Genomic DNA, 26,811 nt, shown 5'->3' on the forward strand with positions numbered 1-26,811 from the left:
GGCCTGTAATTACCCGCTTAATGTTTATCACCTTTTCCTGTGTATATTGAGGCATCTATAGCAACTCTCCACTCATTCGGTAGAACTCCTTCAAGCAAACAGTAATCAGATAAGTAACAATTGCAGCTAATTTTCCAACTTTTGTACGCCGAGGTGCCGGAATTTAGTCCCGCACGAGTTCTTTTACGTGCCAGTAAATCTACCGACACGAGGCTGTCGTATTTGAGCACCTTCAAATACCACCGGACTGAGCCAGGATCGAACCTGCCAAGTTGGGGTTAGAAGGCCAGCGCCTTAACCGTCTGAGCCACTCAGCCCGGCGACATTATTCTTATATTCAACTATCTTTACACACTGTAACAACAGCTGCTAAGTGCAATACTTACCATCACTGCGGCAGCGATGCCTGGGCCCGAACACAAGACCAACTAGTGGAAGTTGATGGAATCATACCCCATGAAAAACACTTAATGTTAAAGAGGAGGGGAGGGGGCATACAATGCAACAAATCCCACGTTCACACAAAAATGCTCCACTGACCGAAAATAAACATAACCAGTAGGCCTACATAGTTCTAACATAAAATGTAATTGATAAAATCAGTGAAACATTTAAGCATTTGGTTACAATATCCTCAGGAAGAAAAATAAAACAACTCAACATTGACATCTCAACAACAGATCACATCTTCACTGTCAGGCAAATAATGGAGAAATGCTATGAATGTAATGTGAATGTGCATCAGCTGTTTGTGGATTTTCGGCAGGCTTATGATAGTGTGAAGAGAAGGAAACTGTATCAAACAATGATGGACGTGGAATTCCCAACTAAATTGATAAGACTGGTACAAATGACCCTAACAGGTACTAAATGCATGGTTAAAATAGAAGGAAATCTTACTAAAGAGTTTGAAGTAAACCAAGGTTTGCGGCAAGGGGATGTGTTATCTACCCTGCTCTTCAATGTGGTTTTGGAGCGTGTGATGAAAAAGGTGGAGGTAAGTAATCCAGGCGGTACGCTATTCAACCGTGTATCACAGAATCTGGCTTATGCTGATGATGTTGATATGCTGTCTAGAAGATTGAAAGACCTAGAGGAAGGACTGGATAGATTAGAAAAGGAATGAGGTGAAATGGGCCTAAGAGTGAATAATGCCAAAACTCATTACCTGTTTGCATCTAGGAGGACCGTAAGTTGCCACTGGTCGTAATACTGTTCGATAGACTGTCAACTTTAATCTTCTACCAAGGCTGCGTAATCTAAACACTTTCAATAAAGCTAGGTAAGCCCTATTGCCCGCAGCAATCCTCGCTTTTATTTCCTCTTTCATGTCATTATCTTTTGTCACCAGCACTCCTAAATACTTAAACTTTTCACATCTCTCGTAGTTAATCCCATTTAATTTTATGCACTTATCTTCCCTAATTACGTTCCTTGAACCAGAAGTTCAGGCGTTGTTACTTGTAAAATTAACGGATTAAATATAAGCCCGCATATCCCCCCTCCCATTTCTTTTACCAGATTATTCAGATCACGAAATTAATGAATGTGATAGAAAGACAAGGGGAGGGGGGGGTCTGCAGAGAATTACGATTTTATTTCAGAGGTGAAATACGTATTTTAGCCATTTCAGTCGTTTCGCCATTGTAAAATTCTATATATTGTAAGAATATAATATTGCAAAACTAAAGTACAGAAAATTAGCAAACCACCTCTGCAGCCCTAAAAATGGCTGGGTATGGTCGGCCACTGTCAATCACTTGTTTTTCTTTTCCTATAAGAAAGTGATGAAAAACTAGTGTTTAATAATTGTTTTAAACATTTTGAACATCCGACTTGATTGCATAAGGAATAATACACTCGTGCGGAATTCGGAAACAAAAATCAAATCAGCACAAAGCGTTGGAAACTGAAACAACGCCTCGGTCAGGTTTCGCAAGCATGAGACATGTGTACTGACAGCGTATGCGCGCATGCACGATTCCAGGGAGTGAAGCTGCCGAGTCGTTGAAAACAGAACTAACGCCTTGGCGGCATGGCAGACGGTTCCGGACAGTGCTGAGAGAAGAAGCTATATAAACAGTATATGGAGCGGAACGTTAACGAAAGAAAACACAGCATAAGGTAATATTACATTTAAACAAATGAAATAAAATAAAAATACATTATAACTAATAATTTATTATTTTTCTTTTGATTTCATTTGTGCGTTGACACACAACTTACACGTCCTGAGAAAACGCTCTTGGTAGGATCGAACATTTAACTCCCGGGCTAAATCCATTTTGTTGTCATGAATCACGGATTCCCACTCCGTGAGCTGCATGTTGAACGGCTGCCGGACTCCCAAGTAGTACTGTGGATTTTAGCGTGGCTTGGGTTACAAGCAGAGGGACAGAGAGAATTGGGCACTAGATGGAAAATTCTGTAACCGGCCTGCGTACTGTCAAGAGCGAAATTTCAAAGTTTTGTATTTTCTTTACAGTATGCACATATGTAGACGCGTGCAAATTCTGTTACTTTAGGAAACTTTAAAGAATTAGCTAAAAGTGATTATTTGCAACATTAACCCTCTCGTGTACACGTTTCCATTTACGAAGAATTTACTCGACTTTTGTATTCATTGAAAGCTCACAAACTACAAACACATTTACTTTTAAAAATGACCAGCAAGTAATAATTGCAATATATTATATGGGCGATAAAAAATAAAAGTACGGTCGGAAAAACACATGTTTCTACAGTAGAAAACATTTTTGAGTTGCTTTATAATTGCATATTTACTTTTGTAAATTGGCATGAGTGATACATGTAAAAAATAAAATAATTCAAGAACAACAGTTCGTGAGGCCACTACAATCTTTCGCTGTTTGCTTCTCTTGGATTTAAATGGAGATAGTAACGCACTTCACATGACGTGTAGGAGTCGTTACTTTGCATGAATTGCTTAAGGGGAGTACCAAAGGGCGCTTTGAATAAGACACACAGTAGTGACCTCGTATGAGGTTTGTGCTCTCGAGAGGGTTAAAACGTCATAGAAAGGAAGGGATTGTTGTATGACTCGCTCATAAACTTGAAACCATAAATAAAATAAAAGGAGAAAAGCGTTGTTGGAGCAGATAGACATGTTAGGAACGATTGGAGGGGAGTATTCATACTGGTGAAAGAAGAATTTGTAAGCTACGAAAATGATAAGGATGAGAAACATGAAATTCTATGTTTAAGACTTATCTCTACAGGTGTCCCCAAAAATCACCGACAAGGCTTAGCATGTTGTGCGGGATGGCGGACGGATCGGTTTTCAAGGAGTCCCTGTCCGGAATTGCACACTTTGGGCGCTGGAGAGCGTCGAAATCTGAGAACGGTTGTGACAATTTGTTCCGATTCGTGTCTTGATACGGAAGATATGCAACCCTTCAGTCATCTATGTACTGCGGATGGACGACTTCAGCCTAATAGCATTTCTGCGCATGCGCTACGTTCCTCCACACAGTCTGATGTGCATCCTACTGCGTTACTTGTGTACTGTAGAGTGCCAGAGCAGTAACGTCAACAGCAGTGCGACATGTACCAGTTCACAGGTGTGGATATGACCGACATGGTGCTTGCATACGGCAAAATGGATTGCAATGGTAGAGCTGCTGCAAGATTGTATGCGGAACGTTTTCCAAACAGACGTACCCTACATCATTCCACGTTTGAGGCCAATGAGAGACGACTAAGAGAAACTGGACAGTTCTACGTAGGTAGTATGAAGAGTATGGTGTATGACACTCCCGTAACGTCAGCGGAGGACCTTATTACTTGAGTCCACGGAGCGATTGAAATTCTTCAAAGACAGTCGAACGTATTGGGTCATGTGCGTGAAGTTCAGTACCGCCGATGTAGGCTCTGCAATGGCGTAAGAGGTACACAGTTGGAATCCCGTTTGTAATGAGCCCGATGTACTACTCATATTGGGTTTATTCACGGCATGTGGAACGCACCCACATCTCACACATCGAAGCGCTACAGCGTCCAAGCTGTGCATTTCTGGATATGGGTTCCTTCTTGAAAACGGATCAGTTTGCCTTCCTGAACAACATACTAAGTGTTGTCGGTGTTTTTGGGACTCTCTGTAAAAGGATAATAGGCATCTTGATGTTGTGGAGTGTACAGACCTAGCAGGTTGGCGCTGACGCTAAAGCGAAATAGATAATGCTTGATGATGCTTGTAGTTTATGCCGTTGCTGGCAGAACCTAGTGTTTACAGTGCACTATGTCTTCTGGTATGAGCTAGAGCAATTTTGTTACTTTCATTGATCTGTCTCTGTCTTATTCTTGGCTTTGACAATATGAAAGTGACTGAGGTATGAGTGATGCTAGTAATGCCATTCCTTGTGCAGCCAGTCCCTGCAATGAATGGTGTGAAAACGTTGCTCATAGGGTCGGTTGATGCATGCATTTCAGTGGGCTTGGCAGACTGACATGTAATAGCAACTTCTGGCTCGGTGAGGAAAGCAACGGGAAACTACCTCACTCCTCATTTCCCTAGTACGCCTCTTCAGTGACGCCTAGGCCATCTATGACAGCTGATGGCAGAGCTGTTGAGGATCCACCCAGCCTTAGGGCTGAAGACGGAACATACATGCTTGTAGTTTAAAGGGCTCTAATATCTAGGTCATCGACCCCTAATGCGAAATTATTTGATAAGATAGTCAGTTATGTGGAGAACGACACGGGGAACTACAGCTGAATCAAAAAATGATGGAACCAAGTAGAAGGAAAAATATCCTGGACGTGGCGCTGATCAATTAAAAAAAAAGCAATTATGCTCAGTGGAAAATGGAAAATAAAAATGCAAACAGTCTATGGATGGGTTTAAAGCAATTGTTGAGCAGTGTGAAAACAGGTATGTACCTTTAAAGTTAGTGAGGATTGGTAAGGGCCCACTTTATTGTAACAGGGAAATAAAGCGATTAAGAAGGAGATGCAGGTTAGAAAGAAACAGAGTTAGGAATGGTTGCAGGAATAAGGAGAGATTGAAGGAACTTACTAGGAAATTTAATTTAACAAAATAATTCAGCTAAGGATAACATGATGGCAAACATATTTGGCAGCCATGCGAACTTTAAGGAAAATGGAAGGGTATGTATAGATACCTTAAGACATAAATAGGTTCCAGAAAACACATTCCAGGCACACGGGGAGTGAATATGTGAGGACTTGGCAGAAGTATTACAATCAGCAGTATGCAAAGGTAGTTGAATATAAGGATAATGCCCATGTAGAGGAGGCGACTAATACTGGCGAATTACTAAAATGTACCTATGGTAATAAAGACATTTACAAAAAGATACAAAAGTTTAAAACTAGAAAAGCAGCTGGGATTGATAAGATTTCTGGTGATATACTAAAGACAGTGGGTTAGGATGTAACGCCATATCTGAAATACTTATTTGATTACTGTTTGCACGAAGGAGTGATACCATGAATGGACAGTTGCAATAATAGCCCCAGTGTGCAAGCGAAAAGGTGATAAACACAAAGCGGATAATTACAGGCCAGTCAGCTTGACATGTGTTTGTAAGCGCTGGGAAAGCAGTCTTTCTGATTGTATCACGCACGTTTGCAAAATTACTAACTGGTTTGATAGAAGATGGTTCGGGTTTCGGAAAGGTTATTCCAGTGAGTCTCAACTTGTAGAATTCCGCCAAGATATAGCAGATATTTTTGGATTCAGGGTGTCAAATGGACTATATCCCTATTGATCTGTCCAAGGCTTTTGTTAGGGTAGATCATGCACACAATCTCACGTTTCATATTGGCAGGGCGACTGCATGGGGGTGGTCTGTTTGTCCGACGACCATTACGTTGTGTTCCGTTGACATTCGCACATCGGCGCCACCAAGAGCATCAGGTCTGAACCGGCGAGGAGTGGGGTCGCGTGATCTTCTCAGATGAGAGCAGATTCAGTCTGAATAGTGATTCTAGACGAACCCTCACCTGGCGAGAGATGGGAAGACGTAATGCACCCAAGGAACATTGTCGAACATGATCATTTTGGTGGTTCAAGTGTTATGGTGTGGGGAGGCATAACGTTTCATGGGCTTATCGACCTCCAAATCTTTGGACGGTGAACACTCACAGTCAACGTTATTGTGGCAGTGCAAGCCCTTCCCTATGTGCGTCTTTTCAGGGCTGCATTCGGCCCTGACTTCATTTCTGTGGTTGAAAGTGCACGACCGCCTCGAACAGCGCTGGTGGAGAAGCTCTTGGAACGAGAGGATATTCGGCGAATGGACTGGCCTGCCCGTTCCCCCGACTTAAATCTCATCGAGTATGTGTGGGACTTAAGTACCGTCGAGTACGTGTTGGACATGTTGGGCAGACGTATTGTAGCACGCCCACATGTACCGACGACCATCCACCAGTTGTCAACCGCGCTGGTAGCGAATTGGAATGCCCTACCGCAAAATCTCCTCACCAATCTTGTGGCCAGCATGAGGACACGTTGCAGAGTACAAAAGGCACTAGGAACGTTTTGCAGTGTGAGTGAACGCTTTAGTTTTTTTTTTTTTCAAAATAATTTCCACCACACTCAATACACTTCTCCATACGTCGAAACCAGTCACTGAACCAACTCTGCCACTTTTCTTCGGTTACATTTTCACACTCTTGATCCCATGAGGCCAGAAGCTCCTCGTCGGATGCAAAACGCCACCCTTTCAGCTTCATCTTCACTTCTGGGAAGAGTGCGAAGTCACATGGGGCAAGATCAGGACTGTATGGAGGGCGATCAAGCACAGTCAACCCTGATCTGGCAAGAAAATCCATTGTTACATTAGCACGATGTGCTGGAGCATTGTCGTGATGCAAGAGCTAAGTGTTGAGCCGTGACCTTGCACGGAGCTGCTTGAGAGCTAGATGACCTGAGGCAGACAAGTCTCACTGTACCACTTCGCAGTAACTGCCCTTTATGTTTCTAGCACAACCCGAGTCAGGATGCCCCGATTAGTTAACAATACTGCAATCATCCTTTTCTTCATTGACCTTGACTTTCGCACAGTCACAGGAGTACCCTCATCTTCAAACAGCCACACCTTGTTCTGGGTTTTGTTAGGACATCGTAATAATAAAGCCAAGTTTCGTCACCTGTAACGATGCTATTGACGTTACGCGAAGTCCCATTTTCAAACTGTTTTAGCATTTCTCGGCACCATTTCACTCGATGTGCCCTTTGTTCCTCTGAAAATGAATGGGGCACCCAAAGGGAACAAACCTTTCTAACATGGAGATGCTCGTGTAGAATTGAATGAATAGCTGGTGCAGGAATGTGGAGGGTCTCTTCTACCTGCCGATATGTGAACCGCCTCTCTTGCTGCAACATTTTTCTCACAGCTTCAGTGTTTTCCTCAGTCACTGATTCAGACGGTCACCCAGAACGAGGATCGTCTTCAATCCCAAAATTTCCCCTCTGGAACTCTTTGTACCAGCGGAAAATTGTTGTCCGATGTGGACAGTCTTTTCCCAGCACAGGAGTAATTTCCTCCAGGCACTGGTCAACAGTTAATCCACGAGCAAAATTGTAGCGGATAATTGCGCGATATTTACCTTTAGACCACACTGACATCTTAACTTGTTTTCAGTCCCACTGCTTGGTAACAACTGGTGTGAAGGTCGCGCCTTGCTGTCTTCTAGACCGGTTTTCACCCCTATTTTCATCCCTCACCTTACAGGTGTGTCCAGCCAACCGTTTTTGCGTATTGCAAAACTTTTCTAGTGCCCTTTGTATGCATCGCGGGTCGTGGTGACCACACATACCTTTTAAGAAACATGCCACTTCTTTTATGATGTCCAGGGGACCATCATGAGTCGCATTGACTTACGTGTACTTTATGGTGTCCGGACATTTGCGGTCACTGAGATAAATTTGTGCCCACTCACAGAAATTCCCCAGTTGTCACAGGACATTTGCGGTCACTGCAGCAGTGGGTGGGCCTCATTAGCTTAATCTCCGGGTATCCCCGCTAACCTGCCTGAGCTATGTACTGCTCCCTCCTTGCAGATCAACATTTTTCTCTCGCCGGCATTGTTTAGAGAATGATACCTTCAGACACAAACACAATTCTATATCGAAACTTCCTGGTGTAAGTATTTACTGGTGTGTGCTGTAATGGATTTGACATTCACTAATAAGGCAACTGGTTATATGTACAGAAAGTATAGGGAAGGTCAACATGAAATCGTCACCTGGGTGTGTCTGGAGGAGAAGAACAAGTCATGTCATCTTTTTGGTAACATACAATTCTGTAGATGATAAATAAATATATTCTATTTCATGTCCGGCCTCTCTTGGTCAACTCTTGTTCTCTTCCGATCCCACGGTACGATGTTTAGCAAGCCCAGACAGTCTTTCATTTTCACGTCCTTCGTGGCCTTTCCCTTCTTTTTTTCCCCTAAAAGGGAGTCGGACCTATTCGAATTTTTCTGTTTATTTTTAAAGCAGGATTCTGGCACCCTTCTAATTTCTCACAAAAACAGTAATCACCACCATCACGAAAACGAAATCATCAATCAATCAATCAATCAATCAATCAATCACTACTGATCTGCATTTAGTGCAGTCGCCCAGTTGGCAGATTCCCTATCTGTTGTTTTCCTATCGCCGGCGGTGTGAACGGTGTTGTACACATGTTGACTTGGCCCTGTTTTTTTTGCCCGGATACCCTTCCTAATTTCAACCCTGTGTGGAGACCCTTCCTGATTTCAACCCTGTGTGGAGGGATGCATTCACTATGGTAATTTTCTGCGGTATTTGTTAGTGTAGTGCGTTAACCAGATGCGATTAAAATCCCCGACCCGTCCTGGAATCGAACCCAGAACCTATGATTCGAATACCTTGACGCCAATCATTTAGCTAATATAAAAACGAAATATGAGTCAAAAATTTGAAGTACACACAGAAAATAATAATTTTATTTGCAGGCCTAAATATTTTGTTCCAAGGCTTTGTAATTTTTCACAAGCTCGTATATTTGATATTTAAACTCTAATACTCCACAAAGTGAATTTTTATATACAAACATCAGAGACTAATTCAAAAAATAAGTTTCCTATTTATTTATCGTAAAATAATTAAAGGTAGGCCAAGGTTAAAAACACTTATTCTGCACCAGTCCTTCATTTTTAGAAAAACAAAAGTTAATTCATCGTTAATTAATTAACTGAATATATTTATTTATTTATTTATTTATTTATTTATTTATTTATTTATTTATTTACTGGCCTCCGTGGCTAGGTGGCAGCGCACCGAACTCTCACCGCTGGGTTCCGTGGTTCAAATCCCGGTCACTCCATGTGAGGTTTGTGCTGGACGAAGTGGAGGCGGGACAGGTTTTTCTCCGGGTACTCCGGATTTCCCTGTCATGTTTCATTCCAGCAACACTCCCCAATATAATTTCATTTCATCTGTCAGTCATTAATCATTACCCCAGAGGAGTGCGACAGGCTTCGCCAGCCGGCACAATTCCTATCCTCGCCGCTAGATGGGAGCTTCATTCATTCCATCCCTGACCCGGTCAAATGACTGGAATCAGGCTGTGGATTTTCATTTATTTATTTACTGATGTATGTATTTATTTATTTCTGGTAGTCTAACGTCACGCTAACATATTTTTCGGAGAAAATGCGATGGGAAAGAATTAGACTCAGTGATTCACACGGTTGAAGCGCTGGTCTTCTGGTCACAACTGGCAGGTTCGATCCTGCCATCCCACGCTCCCAAGTTGTGAGCGCCCGGGGCCCCTTTAATCGCCTCTTACGATAGGCAGGGGATACCGTGGATGTATTCTTCGTCTGCGTCCCCGACCCACAGGGGGGCACAACCTCCAAATTCGAGTACCGGTACATACAATAATTTGGTCGACAGTAAATTATATGTTTTAAAATGCTGATTCCCATCACACTTTATCCAGGCTTTAGATTGGCATAATTATTGTATTGAAATAATTTTGGCGTGTTTAAAATCAGCTGAACTAAAGCTTCGTCAATTATTTTTGTCCCTTTTAGGTAAGCGTCGTTATAATTTAGTTCCTTTGTACAAGATAATCATACTTAAGTCGCTTTTCAAGTTTAATGAGAAATTTAGGAAATACACAAACACACTCTCACTCAATTAAAAATGTTGATCTGCAAGGAGGGAGCAGTACATAGCTCAGGCAGGTTAGCGGGGATACCCCGAGATTAAGCTAATGAGGCCCACCCACTGCTGCAGTGACCGCAAATGTCCTGTGACAACTGGGGAATTTCTGTGAGTGGGCACAAGTTTATCTCAGTGACCGCAATTGTCCGGCAACCTACTTTATTGTCTTTGTATAAAAGTGTAATTTCTGTTCACCCCATCCCATATTCCTTTCAGTTGCCTACCGTACCATACTGTAGCAGTTCTTCCTATGCATGATTCAAGTTTCGTCGAGTTATATTAACTGGCAGTGGCGCAACATGCGAAAGTTACTTTCGTCCTTAAGTTTTGCACAGCAGTATATATAAATGATACGAGTAAAGAACTTCAATCACAGAAGGCTTTTTCGGATGATGTTATACTGTATGGAGTAGTAAATATGTTACAGAACTGTGAGCGACTATAAACATATCTCGACAGTGTTGTAGATGGACAGCAGACGATGGGATGGGAAGTCACGTTGTAAGTTTCACCAAGAGGAAAGGTCTTCTTAGTTTTAATTGCTGTGTTGATGGGGTGATGGGTACCTAGGTGTTAACATAGGGATGATCTTCATTGGGGTAATCGCCTTAAGTAGAATGTGAAGAATAGGTTACAGATCTCTTCAGATATTTATGAAGGTATTTAGGGGTCATACTAAGGATGTAAAGGAGAGGGAGTATATTATGTCTCTGGTAAGACCCCAGTTAGAGTATGGTTCCATTGTATGGGACCCACACCAGGATTACTCGATACGAGAACCGGAAAAATCCAGAAAAAAGCAGCACTATTCGTTCTTGGTGAATTGCGACAAAAGATTAATGTTACGAAAACATTGCAAACTTTGAGCTGGGAAGATTTGGGAGTAAGGAGACGAGCTGCTCGACTAAGCAGTATGTTTGGAGCTGTCAGTGGAAAGATGGTGCGGAATGACAAAAGGCTTGAGTGGAGCTTTTAAAAACAGAAAATATCATAATATGAATATAAAGTTGAAATTCGAGAGGACAAATTGGGACAAATCATGTTTTTTAAGACGAAGAATAAGGGATTGGTATTATTTATCATAGGAAATGTGCGATAATTTTTCAAGTTATTTGAAAACAATTTTAAGAAAAGGCTATGTAAACAGTTGATAGGGTATCTGCCACCTGGGCGACAGCCCTAAATGGAGATCATTGATGGTTAATTAATTCATTAGCCATACTAATTAAAACTTCAAATAAAGGAAAGGAATGTTTCAAGAAAGAGCTTCTTCCTGCATCCGGAAAAGCAATTTTTCACGGGAGTCTTTGTGTGATACGCTCCTGGTGGCTTTCTACATGCACAATAGAACTATAGTTACCAGGTGAGTTGGCCGTGCGGTTAGGGGTGCGAAGCTGTGAGCTTGCATCCGAGAGGTAATGGGTTCGAACCCCACTGTCGGCAGCCCTGAAGATGGTTTTCCGTGGTTTCCCGTTTTCACGCCAGGCAAATGCTGGGGCTGTACCTTAATTAAGGCCACGGCTGCTTCCTTCCCACTCCTAGGTCTCTCCTTTCCCATCGTCGCCATAAGACCTATCTGTGTCAGTGTGACGTAAAACAAATTGTTAAAAAATAAGAGATATAGTTTTAGACATAATCCTTTCTTCCTACAATGCGGTTATGATGGATAGAAAAATCCTTTCTTCCTACAATGCGGTTATGATGGATAGAAAAACAGATTTCGAAGGAGAAATCTGTCCCAATGCCATTGTCTTGTTTTTGTAGAGTTTTCTCCCTAGTAGATAAACAAATGGCATTACTTTCGAAGATGTCATCCTTGATCTTTTTTTAAAAAAAGCATTAAGCCATTTACGGCTGTGAAATAACTTCAGTTCTGTGACTGCCATCAGAGAATCTGCCGTTTGCCTGTAAATAATCCATTATTTTATTGAATTGTAATGAAAATAATATCACTGTATAATTTCAATGCTCATGTGAAATGATGTGCTGTATTTTAAAGTACCGTGTTGGCGTGCTGTCTGTGGGTGTTGCTGTTTACTACTCCATTCTGAGGCTCACTGGAGCCCACCCCCAGATCAATAAGGCCGCGTGGCCTTCACCCAGACTACTCCCTCCCCTCCATTGAGCAGCCAGGGCGCGGCACTACCCCAGCCCATTTACCTACCGGAAGTGGATATATTTAGAGAACATTAATGAATCATGTCGCCGCTCTAATGCCAAGGGTCGTGAGGTGAAACCTCTTGGCCCTGCAACTGCGCTATCTTTTCTTTACGTAGAAGCTCTAAAGTCTTCCAGGTTTTTACTTCAGTTCAGTCAGGAGCTTTAAAAAAAATGTAATTTCTATAGTTGTTAGGCATTATTCAAAGCAGGGGTCTGATTTTCTTGTGCCGGTATTGAATCTTCTAGGGTAGGAAGAAGGATTGTCTATCTCGCTTGTACCCATGCTTGATTTGATACCATCTGAAATGTACCCAGTAGTGGTTTACTGATATCACTTAACGGGGCGTTTTAGCCAAGTGACGTTGGAATTGGCTTCTTTCTAAGACGACCGTGGTTTGAATCCCTGCCAATGCATATGGCAATTGTGAAAATGAAAAGTCAACTTCGTATACCACATAAAGCGGGGAGGGGGGGGGGGTTGACTATGGCCACGATATTAGTTAATTAGTTAAGCTTTCTTTCTTTCTTTCTTTCACTTACTCTTGGCCCGCTGTGGGTGGGGACAGTAGGACACATCCACGGATTTCCTGCCAGTCGTATGAGGTGACTAAAAGGGGAATTTTTGGGGGGTTTCAACTAGGAAGCGCGTGTTGGTGTCTAAGGGGCCCCTACCTGAGTTTGGCATTGTATCAATTTATACCATACTCCTAACTTTCACCTTTCCTATCTGACCTCTTCTGGTCAACGCTTGGTTTCTTCCGACCCCAGCGGTGTTAGGCTTGGAGACCCAGGGAGTCTTTTATTTTCATACCCTTCGTGGCCATTCCCCTTCTTTTCCGGATAGATTAATCTTCGAAGGGTCGTATCACTGCCATTAGTGTTAAGAGGTAATTAATGTTCCAGGTTTTACGTTCCACTAATTACTTCTACGGTTTTCGGAGATGCCGCGGTGTTGTCCCGCAGGAGTTCTTTTGCGCGCCAGTAATACCCACACGAGGCTGGCATATTTGAGCCCCTCCGAATGCCACCGGACTGAACCGCGATCGAAACCACCAGAAGGCCGGAGCTCTACCATCTGTGCTACTCAGCCCAGCAGTGTTATGAGAGGATGGATGCCCAGTTGCTTCCAGGACATTTTGTCCAGCGTGTTTCATCCACGACTGTTTCGTCCTCCTTTTCCTGACCAGCGGCGTTGCTTTCAGAATTTTTCGTCCAAACTCAGATAGGTCACTAAAAGTTATGTCGAACGAAGGGTTGCGCGTACCGACATTTCATCCACACTATTGCATTGATAAAGTTGGCCCATTGTTTCGTCCATTGCATCATTCATTGAAGCGAATCGTGTTAAGCCTAAATTCGTTTATAATAACTGTAGGCTTGCATACCAGTTTCATTCCCGGAGCAAACATTTGGCGGAAGGTATAGGCTATTGGCGATGTGAGATCAGAGAAATGGCATCTATATATATATATATTGCTAGTTGCTTTATGTCGCGCCGACACAGATACGTCTTATGGCGACGATGGGACAGGAAAGGCCTAGGAATGGGAAGGAAGCGGCCGTGGCCTTAATTAAGGTACAGCCCCAGCATTTGCCTGGTGTGAAAATGGGAAACTAACGTAAAACCATCTTCAGGGCTGCCGACAGTGGGGTTCAAACCCACTATCTCTCGGATGCGAGCTTACAGCTGCGCGCTCCTAACCGCACGGCCAATTCGCCTGGTATATCTAGAAAATACTGACATTTTGGAATGATGGCAATCACACCAACACTGGCAATATAGCTGAGGTTGAGGCTGGTGTGTTTGTCGCGAGAATCAACCCTCGTGTAGAACACCACCTGAATGACCCTCCCGCTGTAATAAATAGAGAACACGTAGGTGTTAATGAGGACGAAACATTTGTAAATCATTCACATGGTTGACCAAAAATATGGCTTCCGATTGCGATAGCTAAATACAATTCAGGAAACTCAGTCGTTAAAAAATTACCAGTGTTTCGCCCCAGCGCGGCATGGGCTCATCAGTTGGATACCACGCCTTCCCAAGATGATTGAGTTTCCTGAATTTTATTTACATATTGCTGTTTTGGACGTAATGAAAAAAGGACGATAAATTCTTAAATAATGCTTGGACCAACAATTCGTGGATGTATAAGAATTACTTCAATCAATCAATATTGATCTGCATGTAGGGCAGTCGCCCAGGTGGCAGATTCCCTGTCTGTTGCTTTCCTAGCCTTTTCCTAAATGATTTCAAAGAAATTGGAAATTTATTGAACGTCTCCCTTGGTAAGTTATTCCAATCCCTAACTCCCCTTCCTATAAATGAATATTTGCCCAGTTTGTCCTCTTGAATTCCAACGTTATCTTCATACTGTGATCTTTCCTACTTTTATAAACGCCACTCAAACTTATTCGTCTACTAATGTCATTCCACGCCATCTCTCCGCTGACAGCTCGAAACATACCACTTAGTCGAGCAGCTTTTCTTCTTTCTCTCAATTCTTCCCAACCCAAACTTTGCAACATTTTTGTAACGCTACTCTTTTGTCGGAAATCACCCAGAACAAATCGAGCTGCTTTTCTTTGGATTTTTTCCAGTTCTTGAATCAGGTAATCCTGGTGAGGGTCCCATACACTGGAACCATACTCTAGTTGGGGTCTTACCAGATGCTTATATGCCCTCTCCTTTACATCCTTACTACAACCCCTAAACACCCTCATAACCATGTGCAGAGATCTGTACCCTTTATTTATAATCCCATTTATGTGATTACGCCGATGAAGATCTTTCCTTATATTAACACCTAGGTACTTACAATGATCCTCAAAAGGAACTTTCACCACATCAATGCCGTAATTAAAACTCAGAGGACTTTTCCTATTTGTGAAACTCACAACCTGACTTTTAACCCCGTTTACCAACATACCATTGCCTGCTGTCCATCTCACAACATTTTCGAGGTCACATTGCAGTTGCTCACAACCTTGTAACTTATTTATCACTCTATAGAGAATAACATCATCCGCAAAAAGCCGTACCTCCGATTCCACTCCTTTACTCATATCATTTATATATATAAGAAAACATAAAGGTCCGATAATACTGCCTTGAGGAATTCCCCTCTTAATTATTACAGGGTCAGATAAAGCTTCACCTACTCTAATTCTCTGAGATCTGTTTTCTAGAAATATAGCAACCCATTCAGTAACTCTTTTGTCTAGTCCAATTGCAATCATTTTTTCCAGTAGTCGCCCATGATCCACCCTATCAAATGCTTTAGACAGGTCAATCGCGATACAGTCCATTTGATCTCCAGAATCCAAGATATCTGCTATATCTTGCTGAAATCCTACAAGTTGAGCCTCAGTGGAATAACCTTTCCTAAAACCGAATTGCCTTCTATCGAACCAGTTATTAATTTCACAAACATGTCTAATATAATCAGAAAGAATGCCTTCCCAAATCTTACATACAATACATGTCAAAATTACTGGCCTGTAATTTTCAGCTTTATGTCTTATCACCCTTTCCTTTATACACAGGGGCTACAATAGCAACTCTCCATTCATCTGGTATAGCTCCTCCGACCAAACAATAATCAAATAAGTACTTCAGATATGGTACTATATCCCAACCCATTGTCTTTAGTATATCTCCAGAAATCTGATCAATTCCAGCCGCTTTTCTAGTTTTCAACTTTTGTATCTTATTGTAAATATCATTTTTATCATATGCAAATAATATTATTTCTTTGGCCTTAGTCTCCTCCTCTATCTCGACATTATCCTTGTAACCAACAATCTTTACATACTGCTGACTGAATACTTCTGCCTTTTGAAGATCCTCATAAACACACTCCCCTTGTTCATTAATTATTCCTGGAATGTTCTTCTTGGAACCTGTTTCTGCCATAAAATACCTATGCATACCCTTCCATTTTTCACTACAATTTGTATGACTGCTTATTATGCTTGCCATCATGTTATCCTTAGCTGACTTCTTTGCTAGATTCAACTTTCTAGTAAGTTCCTTCAATTTCTCCTTACTTCCACAGCCATTTCTAACTCTATTTCTTTCCAGTCTGCACCTCCTTCTTAGTCTCTTTATTTCTCTATTATAATAAGGTGGGTATTTACCATTCCTGACCACCCTTAAAGGTACAAACCTGTTTTCGCATTCCTCAACAATTTCTTTAAAACCATCCCAGAGTCTGTTTACATTCTTATTTACCGTTTTTCACCGATCAAAGTTACTATTTAGAAACTGCCTCATGCCTGCTTTATCAGCCATATGGTACTGCCTAATAGTCCTACTTTTAAGACCTTCCTTTCTATCACATTTATTTTAACTACCACAAAAAACAGCTTCATGATCACTAATACCATCTGTTACTTCAGTTTCCCTATAGAACTCATCTGGTTTTATCAGCACCACATCCAGGATATTTTCCCCTCTGGTTGGTTCCATCACTTTCTGAATCAACTGTCCTTCCCATATTAACTTATTTGCCATTTGTTGGTCATGCTTCCTGTCGTTCGCATTTCCTTCCCAATTGACATCTGGCAAATTCAGATCGCCCGCTACAATCACATTTCTTTCCATGTTGTTTCCCACATAGCTGACTATCCTATCGAATAATTCCGAATCCGCGTTAGTGCTACCCTTTCCCGATCTGTACATCCAAATATATCAAGTTGCCTATTATCTTTAGAAATGAGCCTTACACCTAGAATTTCATGTGTCTCATCTTTAACTTTTTCGTAGCTTACAAATTCTTCTTTCACAAGAATGAACACTCCCCCTCCCACCATTCCTATCCTATCTCTACGATACACACTCCAGTGCCGTGAGAAAATTTCTGCATCCATTATATCATTTCTCAGCCATGATTCAACTCACAATATCTGGTAAATATATATCTATTAAATTACTTAATTCTATTCCTTTCTTTACAATAGTTCTACAGTTCAACACTAACAATTTTATGTCCTCCCAACTTGATTTCCAGTTCCCTGTTCCCTTATCACCGCTCCCTAGGCCATCCCGTTTCCCTGAATGTACCTCCCTATTACCCTTCCAAGAAAGAGGATGAACAATGGCATGACTAAGCGGTGCAAATTGTTTTCATCATTATTTTTGTGACCGACTAGTATAGCTCACGAGGGAACACATACATGTGTTACACTCGGATTCGGTTGAAATTTGGTAGGAATATTCGTGGGAGGCAGTAGAATGCTAAGGTGAAAACTGCATGTGTCCAGCGCAAGTTTAAACGCCAAAATTGAACAAATTAATAGTCGTAAAATTAGAAGTGCCGCGGGAGTATCGGGGTGTGGCGGAGAGGTAGGGAGGAGCGAAGCAGCGGACGTGAAGCAACCGGGCTGCGTCGAGCTGCGCCAACAGCCAGGCAGCGTATAGTTAGCGCGTTCCCCTTAACTTCCCGATCAGATGTGCGAAACGTAAATATTAAAACAGCACATGAAACAAGTATACAAAGGACGATGTTTGAACAACGATGCCAATAAGGTTTGAAAAATTCACGCCCGAGTTCTTGTTACTCATTGTAATTTTTCAAACCTTATTGGCATCGTTGTTCAAACATCGTCCTTTGTATACTTGTTCCATGTGCTGTTTTAATATTTACGCTTTGCACATCTGATCGGGAAGTTAAGGGGAACGCGCTAACTATACGCTGCCTGGCTGCTGGCGCAGCTCGTTACAGCCTGGTTGGTTCACATCCGCTGCTTCGCTCCTCCCTACCTCTCCGCCACACCCCGATACTCCCGCGGCACTTCTAATTTTACGACTATTTATTTGTTCAATTTTGGCGTTTAAACTTGCGCTGGGCACATGAAGTTTTCACCTTAGCATTCTATTGCCTCCCACGAATATTCCTACCAAATTTCAATCGAATCCGAGTGTAACACATGTATGCGTCCCGTCGTCAATATAGTCATCAGTTCATCACTCATTGATTTGGCAGATAGGTTGGCTCGTATCTCACCATCGCTAAGCTTTAAAATTGTACACCATGATTAGTCATTTTAATTCTTGGCAAATTCTGAAGTGGTGTCATTCCTTTCTTTCTGAAGTCCTATCTAAATCTCCCTTTCAGAAGGACTAAAGTTAAGCCTACCAATTTCTCCCCAAGGAATACCGGGCCACATAAAGTCCTTACGTAAGTTGCAGATAAAGTACGAGTAATATGCATTTTAAGCATATATATTACTTGCCGTAATTATCGGCGTAACTTGTGGTGTATATTAACTGAAAATCAGCACGCAAATGTGAACACACTAGAGGTATGGTAGTATACTTATTTCATTTCAGTAAATGTAGAAACAAACTACATTATGATTACACATTTTTTCACTGGAATGCAATGTTTGAATAACACTATCTGAAAGAAACAAATCATACATATCTATGAAGCAAATATTTCAAATTGTATGAAAATCCACAGCCTCTTTCCAGTCATTCGACTGGGTCAGGAATGGAATGAATGAAGCCCCATCTAGCGGCGAGGGTAGGTAATGCGCCGGCTGCCGAAGCCTGTCGCACTCCTCCGGGGCAGTGATTAATGACTGAGAGATGAAATGATATTGCAGAGTGTTGCTGGAATGAAAGACAGGGAAAACCGGAGTAACTGGAGAAAAACATGTCCCGCCTCCGCTTTGTCCAGCACAAATCTCTGAACTACGGGACCCAGTGGTGAAAAGCCCCCTGAGCCACGGAGGCTCATTCAAATTATATGTTATTGTTAAAACATTGTCAATACTGACTGCATTAGACACGTTTGCGAAATTACTAACTGGTTTGATAGAACGTAGTTTGGGTTTCAGAACGGTTATTCCAGTGAGGCTCAACTTCTACGTTTCCAGCAAGATATAGCAGATATTTTAATTCAAGTAATTGGACTGTATCGCTATTGACCTATCCAAGGCTTTTGATAGGGTAGATTATAAGACTACTGGTGAAAATGGGGGCTGTTGTACTAGACAAAAGAATGATTGAATGGGTGGCTAAATTTCTAGAAAATAGACTCGGAGAATTAGAGTAGGTAAAGCATTATCTGATCCTGTAAAAATTAAGAGGCAGGGTCCCGCAGGCATTTAATGGACCTTTATGATTGCTGGTGTAGAGGTAGGTCTTAAAATACATTTTTGTATATCTCCTTTGATTTTATACTACGAGGGTCGAGTCATAAGTCATGGCATTTTTTTTTCTCGCGAACAGAAGACAACACGGAAAATCGTAAGTCCTGATAGTGGTATGGGATTCGATAGATGGACATCCATTAGCAGGGAGTGAGAATGTAAGAGGAATGTCTTGAGGGATTCCAGCAGCCAAATAAAAGTTTTAGAACGCTCATCAATATGACCAGTGAGACTGAACTCTCAGGAATCTTTCACTCCATTTAAATGGTTTAGGGTTTGATGTATTATCTTCAAGAGTACGGTATATTGTATTCCTTGCCAGATGTTCGGAACTAATTCAGATCCAGAAAATCCACGCAAATTCATTGTATTACAAAAAGTAAATTACAGTACATTAATTTGTAGTAATAGGACATGTTATTTGCTTCAGTAATAGGCAATGGATATACTGTAAAGAGAATATTAAAAATCTTAGACATGCCATGGCTAATGTGTTTTGACTGTTTCCAAAAGCAGCCAGTGATTTCTCTACTGCATGTGACATTGTTAAGTCTCTGCTGGATGTATGTTTTAAGTTCTTCTTCTTCTTCTTTCTGATGAGGCCTGTTAAGGATCATGTGCCAATTTCAGTTCAATTCTTCATACTTTATTGTTTTCTCTTCTGTTCCTTCCAATATTCTTTCATCTTTTCACTGTTTCTTTCTGTCCTCGGACCACTTCGCACTAGGTTTCTTGTTCAATCTTCCTTGGAATCCTTCCATACTTACTACCCTCTTTCTAAAAATCTCGCTGTCCATAGTTTCTTCTTCTCTTATATTTAATCTAGCTAGTTGTTGCCTTTTTGTCCCAAAGGTACTTGAAAATCTTTTTTGTTAATCTGGAATCATCCATTCAGTAAATATGTCCAAAAAATTGCAATCTCCTTTTTCTTATGGTTTCTGTTATGTCATCAGTCACAGATGGGTGAGAATTTCTCAGAACACATTCAATTTGAATAAATTAATACACTGACTGACAGAGCAAATGCAACACCAAGGAGGAGTGGTTCGAAAGGGATGAAAGTTGGGGAAAAAAACAGAGACGGCACGGACGAATAATTGATGTTTATTTCAAACCGATATGCAGGTTACACAATGCGCACGGCATCGACTCAGTAGGATGTAGGACCACCGCGAGCGGCGATGCACGCAGAAACACGTCGAGGTACAGAGTCAATAAGAGTGCGGATGGTGTCCTGAGGGATGGTTCTCCATTCTCTGTCAACCATTTGCCACAGTTGGTCGTCCGTACGAGGCTGGGGCAGAGTTTGCAAACGGCGTCCAATGAGATCCCACACGTGTTCGATTGGTGAGAGATCCGGAGAGTACGCTGGCCACGGAAGCATCTGTACACCTCGTAGAGCCTGTTGGGAGATGCGAGCAGTGTGTGGGCGGGCATTATCCTGCTGAAACAGAGCATTGGGCAGCCCCTGAAGGTACGGGAGTGCCACCGGCCGCAGCACATGCTGCACGTAGCGGTGGGCATTTAACGTGCCTTGAATACGCACTAGAGGTGACGTGGAATCATACGCAATAGCGCCCCAAACCATGATGCCGCGTTGTCTAGCGGTAGGGCGCTCCACAGTTACTGCCGGATTTGACCTTTCTCCACGCCGACGCCACACTCGTCTGCGGTGACTATCACTGACAGAACAGAAGCGTGACTCATCGGAGAACACGACGTTCCGCCATTCCCTCATCCAAGTCGCTCTAGCCCGACACCATGCCAGGCGTGCACGTCTATGCTGTGGAGTCAATGGTAGTCTTCTGAGCGGACGCCGGGAGTGCAGGCCTCCTTCAACCAATCGACGGGAAATTGTTCTGGTCGATATTGGAACAGCCAGGGTGTCTTGCACATGCTGAAGAATGGCGGTTGACGTGGCGTGCGGGGCTGCCACCGCTTGGCGGCGATGCGCCGATCCTCGCGTGCTGACGTCACTCGGGCTGCGCCTGGACCCCTCGCACGTGCCACATGTCCCTGTGCCAACCATCTTCGCCACAGGTGCTGCACCGTGGACACATCCCTATGGGAATCGGCTGCGATTTGACGAAGCGACCAACCTGCCCTTCTCAGCCCGATCACCATACCCCTCGTAAAGTCGTCTGTCTGCTGGAAATGCCTCCGTTGACGGCGACCTGGCATTCTTAGCTATACACGTGTCCTGTGGCACACGACAACACGTTCTACAATGACTGTCGGCTGAGAAATCACGGTACGAAGTGGGCCATTCGCCAACGCCGTGTCCCATTTATCGTTCGCTATGTGCGCAGCACAGCGGCGCATTTCACATCATGAGCATACCTCAGTGACGTCAGTCTACCCTGCAATTGGCATAAAGTTCTGACCACTCCTTCTTGGTGTTGCATTTGCTCTGTCAGTCAGTGTATTATGACACAGCTCTACGAAGTGCTCATGATCTGTATGCTATGAAATAGATAAGCGGGGAGTCACTAAATCAGTGTTGCATTGACAGAATATCCATATAGGGTAGTTTAAATGTAAATAAATGGGGATAAAATATTTTTTCAACAGTAATCACCAAAAAGTATAAACTTGGCTTGTTGATCATTAATTTGTATCAAATACATACTGTAACTGAATTTGTAAGAAGATAATATTCAATAGTCTGGTCTCCTTTTTCTTATGGTTTCTGTTATGTTTTCTGTGTTCCTGTATATTTCATCATTAGATCTTAATTTTCATACTTCTGTTGTTTTCACAGTGCCTAAGATTTTTCTCATGATTCTCCTTTGTAGTACCTCAAGTTTATTTTTGCTAGTTGCTTTACGTCGCACTGACACAGATAGGTCTTATGGTGACGATGGGACAGGAGAGGGCTAGGAGTGGGAAGGAAGCGTCCGTGGCCTTAATTAAGGTACAGCCCCAGCATTTGCCTGGTGTGAAAATGGGGAAACTACGGAAAACCATCCTCAGTGCTGCCGACAGTGGGTTTCGAACCCACTATCTCCCGAATACTGGATACTGGCCGCACTTAAGCGACTGCAGCTATTGAGCTCGGGTGTACCTCAAGTTTATCTAATCTATAGTTTAGTACCAGGCATTCACTTGCATATAGGCATTCCAGTCTCACCACTGTAGTGTAGTATCTTACTTTAAGATTTTTAGATAGATACTTTTTGTTATTCTGTAAAAATTCTTTGTGATACCATATGCTCTTTCCATCTTATGTACCCTTTCTTCTACTGCAGATTTGTCTAAACAATTTTCTTGAATTATTTCTCCGAGATATTTGAATTTTGTTACATTTTCCACTGGACTAATTTCTGTTGCCAAACATTTTGGAACATTCTTGATGTTTGTAATAAATTTTGGTTTTTCTATGGAGATTCTCAAACCTGTCTTGTTGGCTTGTTTTAAGTTCATTATTAATGAAAGTGAACGTAATTAAAATTAAGGAATCCTGAGGTTTGAATATACAAGTGAACCCAAAGCAGCCTATTTGGAAAAGGGCTACCATATTGCTACATCACTGAGCTGTGAGAAAAGTAAATCTAAAGTTGGAAGTAATCTGTGGATAATGATATTCTTCTTGGTTTTGGGACAGTCTGATGGGAGAATTACATCTACCTATAATGATTGTATCCTATGTGTTATTTATGAATTGCAGTCAAAAGGACTACTTTTAATGAATTTAGACAAACTAAGTCCAATATTGCACAAGTTGCCATTTCTTGATGAATGCAATAGTTTTGCATCTCCCTCTTAGCACAGACCAAAGCAAAATATAACTTCCACTAAAGTCCCAGTCTCATCTATGGCTGTGACAATATAGATGCTACTGAGGTATGGAGGGTGTTGAGTAATGACATTCGGAGCATTTCTAATGTTTCCGAGTGTTATGAAAGGTGTTACTCGTGGGGTCAGTCATGCTGCAACAGCACTTTCTGGTCCAGTAATGAATGAAATGGCAAACTACCTCACTCCTCATCTTGCTTAGTATGCTTCATTTTGGTGCCACCATCAGTTTGTGTACTTTCTGTATAACCGCACAACCTCCTCTGGTGCTACTATTTGAGAATTCAACCATTCTCTGGGTTGATGACCTAGCAGACAGACTGACAGATCATTATGAACAACAATTTAAAAACCTTCATTGAATTGCATAAATTGGCAATTAATTATGCCTGTTCCATTATCTAGAGTTTCAAGTAAAAGTACTTCTCAAATTTGAAGACCTTAAAATCCTATGTGAGAGGATTCAGAGAAAATAATTGCCAAAGAGGCCATAGTGGCTAACATCCTTTTTCTAGCTTATAAGCAATGATATGATAATAATAGTTTAAGTGAATTAATATTGTGGCATATTTTCTGCTTTCAGATGAAGCGCGGAGCAATGAAAAAGGCGTATTGGTGCATTGCCTTGCAGGTGTGTCTCGTTCTGTTACCATCACTGTGGCCTACCTCATGTACAAGCTGTCATTGAATTTGAACGATGCATTCAACTTAGTACGGAGTCGTAAGTCTAACATTGCACCTAACTTCCACTTCATGGAGCAGCTCTATAGTTTTGAACGGGAGTTAGCAAGCAGAGATAGTGATAGCAACCAAACAGAAAAAGGAGCATCTGATGCTGCAGCATGTCCAGAGCCAAGTGAAAGCGAATCGCAAGCTTCCGCCAGTCAGCAGGATACTAATACAACAAGTTGTCCTCCCGACTGTAAATGTGCAGCCCATTTCCTCAGTCCATTGGCAGTTGGTACAAGTCCTGATAGTGGTATCGAGTTTGATAGATGGACATCCACTAGCGGGGAGTGAGAATGTGAGGGGAAGACACGATGGCAGTTTTAAAAAGGTTCACATGCAAAAAAATTTTTTTTTTAGTTTCTAAAAGGAATATTTTTTTGCAGTCCAATGTGAAAAGATTTGAAAGCGCCATGTGTCCTTCCCCAGAAAGAAAAATGATACTCCCATTTTCAACAAATAAATTGCAAAAATATGTTTTTGCTATATGTTGTTAGCCAAGAGTTTGCCATATTTTTAAATATGGTTTCATGATGATCCTCTTCTCAAAATGTAACTTTTGAGATTTGCTGTTGAGGAGAAATAGATCTTGAAAGAGAGGTTGTTTAAACAGAGAAGTAAGTTTGTTAACAAGGAGACAAATACGTCTTCCCCATATACCTAATCCCTTCCATATTCCCCTAGTCCTTTGACGTCCACGTTTGAAATATCCCCTCTGTTTTAACTCTTAGAAATGGAAAGGTCAGTTGTTACAGTTTTGTTGACATGTTAGTATTATTCTCATTTCCAGAATATTGTTTGAATGTTAAATGGAGGCCATAAATAATATTGGAAACTTGGGTTCTACTTTCCCATCGCTTACTTATCTCCTACCCCTACCCACCCTATTCACCACCCATTATGCCATAACAAGTTGTCTGTGGAGTACGTTTTGTAAATGCCAAGCCCTATCTGCACGGCTCAGTTTTTATTGAAAGTTGAACTTGTTACCATTAGATTTCTTCCAATTTTTATTCTCAGATCGCTGTTAAATTTAAATATTGAATACAGTATCTTCTGTGAATGTATAAGGAAAACTTATACTTTACTCTTACTTCCTCTTAGTGACCATTAACAGAGTATTTTACGGAAGCTTGAATCAAAACTCTTCCTTCCTTCACAAAATTCTTTACTTTAATAAATGAGTTTATAAGACATCCATGTTAATTATTTGTTGTACTTGCTGTGTTTATCATGCTTCGTAAATTCAGGAGCTGGTTTAGACGTCAATAAATGAATTGCATTCCTTTTTCTTGTACATTGTATATTGAGGGTGTATCGGGAGCTGTTGCTAGGTCTAATGTAAGTTAATCAAACTGCACTCCAACAAGATGAAGAAATCACACACAAGTCATAAGTTTTGTTCATCATTCTTCCTACTGGCAACATTATGATTTTTCGTTCATTTACTTTGCGAAGGGTAGGATTGAAGTAAAATCTTTTAAGTCTTTTAGTCTACAGTGCTCTTATTGCTGTTTCAGTATTGTGACTACAAAAATTAAAATAAATGTTGGGTGCCAGGAAGATAAACTTCAAAATAAATTAATACAACTTGAAATTAAATATGTGCAGACTTCACAAATTATACCAATCGTAGGTTAATATGCAATGTTTCGGGAACTGTATTAGTAGGTCTTCATTGAACAGCAGTAGTAAGCATGAAGTTAAGATAATCTGTTACTTATATAATTAAAAAAAACCTAAAGTATTTTGTCTAGTTTATACAAAGAAGTCCATTTAATTAGAAATGCATTGTCATGTTGTCAGCTCAGAGGCTGGTTGAATCCTCAAATAGTATCCACCAAAGGTTATGTGGTTATACGGAAACCATAAAAACCAATGGTGGCACCAATATGAGGCATACCAGGCATGATGAGAAGTGAGGTAGTTAGGCAATGCTTTCCTCTCTGGGCCAGAAAGTGTCATAGTAGCATTACTGGCCGTATGACTAGCACCTCAAAGTTTATAATTTTTATGTTCCATATTGATGACAATATAATAATTGTAGACAAATGAGGTGATCCACCTAATCAATACAATATAAAATTAGTACTTCAATTTATTTTAATCTTGGTGCTAGTTTTGGCCTATTAATATTAAGCCATCATCAGCCATAAGATCTTAAAACACTTTATAAAATCTAATTGGCAATATATGTAACAAAAATAGTGTAATACTTGAAAATTGTTCTGATATATTCTGATATATTTGATATCCACCAGAATAAGTCACTGCCTTGAGGATATAACTCAACACTTGTAAATGAAAATTCTTATGATCTGTTGGTATACTTCAATAAATACAAATCACTGTCTTGAAGATATATAAATAATTTGTTGAACACTTGTTTAAAATTAAAAGCAATTATTGATGACAAATTATACAGTATACATAATTGCTTTTGTATATCACTTGTCTCAAATATAGAAAATCTCCTTCTGAAATCAGATCATGAAATTGACAACAGAGGCTTCCAAAGATTGTGTTGCTTGATGTAAATTGTCATACTTCTATATGACAATAGAGATTTTGCTTAGTGATCCACATAATTAGGATGTTTCAGATGTAGCAGTAAACAAATTGAAGGGCTGAATCCTAGTCATATAATGATGACAAAATTCTTTGAATTTCCCCCCTTTATGATGGTAATGATGACAATAGTCACATGGATATAAGTGAGCTTTAATACACTCATGAAATCATTTAAAACCTATTTCCATCTTCTCTTCAAACTAATCAGTGACAAA

The 26,811-nt window shown here is 41.2% G+C and overlaps 1 protein-coding gene across 1 annotated transcript in view; it reads left to right on the top strand.

Annotated features, from left to right (window-relative positions):
* Positions 1–26,290, top strand: part of Mkp3 (Mitogen-activated protein kinase phosphatase 3) — a 284,020-nt gene extending 257,730 nt beyond the window's left edge. The window contains exon 5 of the mRNA XM_067137426.2: positions 23,883–26,290. Within this exon, the coding sequence (XP_066993527.1) occupies positions 23,883–24,319 (437 nt within the window). The 3' untranslated portion in view covers positions 24,320–26,290. The remainder of the gene's footprint in view (positions 1–23,882) is intronic.
* The last annotated feature ends 521 nt before the right edge of the window (positions 26,291–26,811 follow it).

Source organism: Anabrus simplex, chromosome 1 (genome assembly GCF_040414725.1).
Source record: "Anabrus simplex isolate iqAnaSimp1 chromosome 1, ASM4041472v1, whole genome shotgun sequence".
NCBI lineage: Eukaryota > Metazoa > Arthropoda > Insecta > Orthoptera > Tettigoniidae > Anabrus > Anabrus simplex.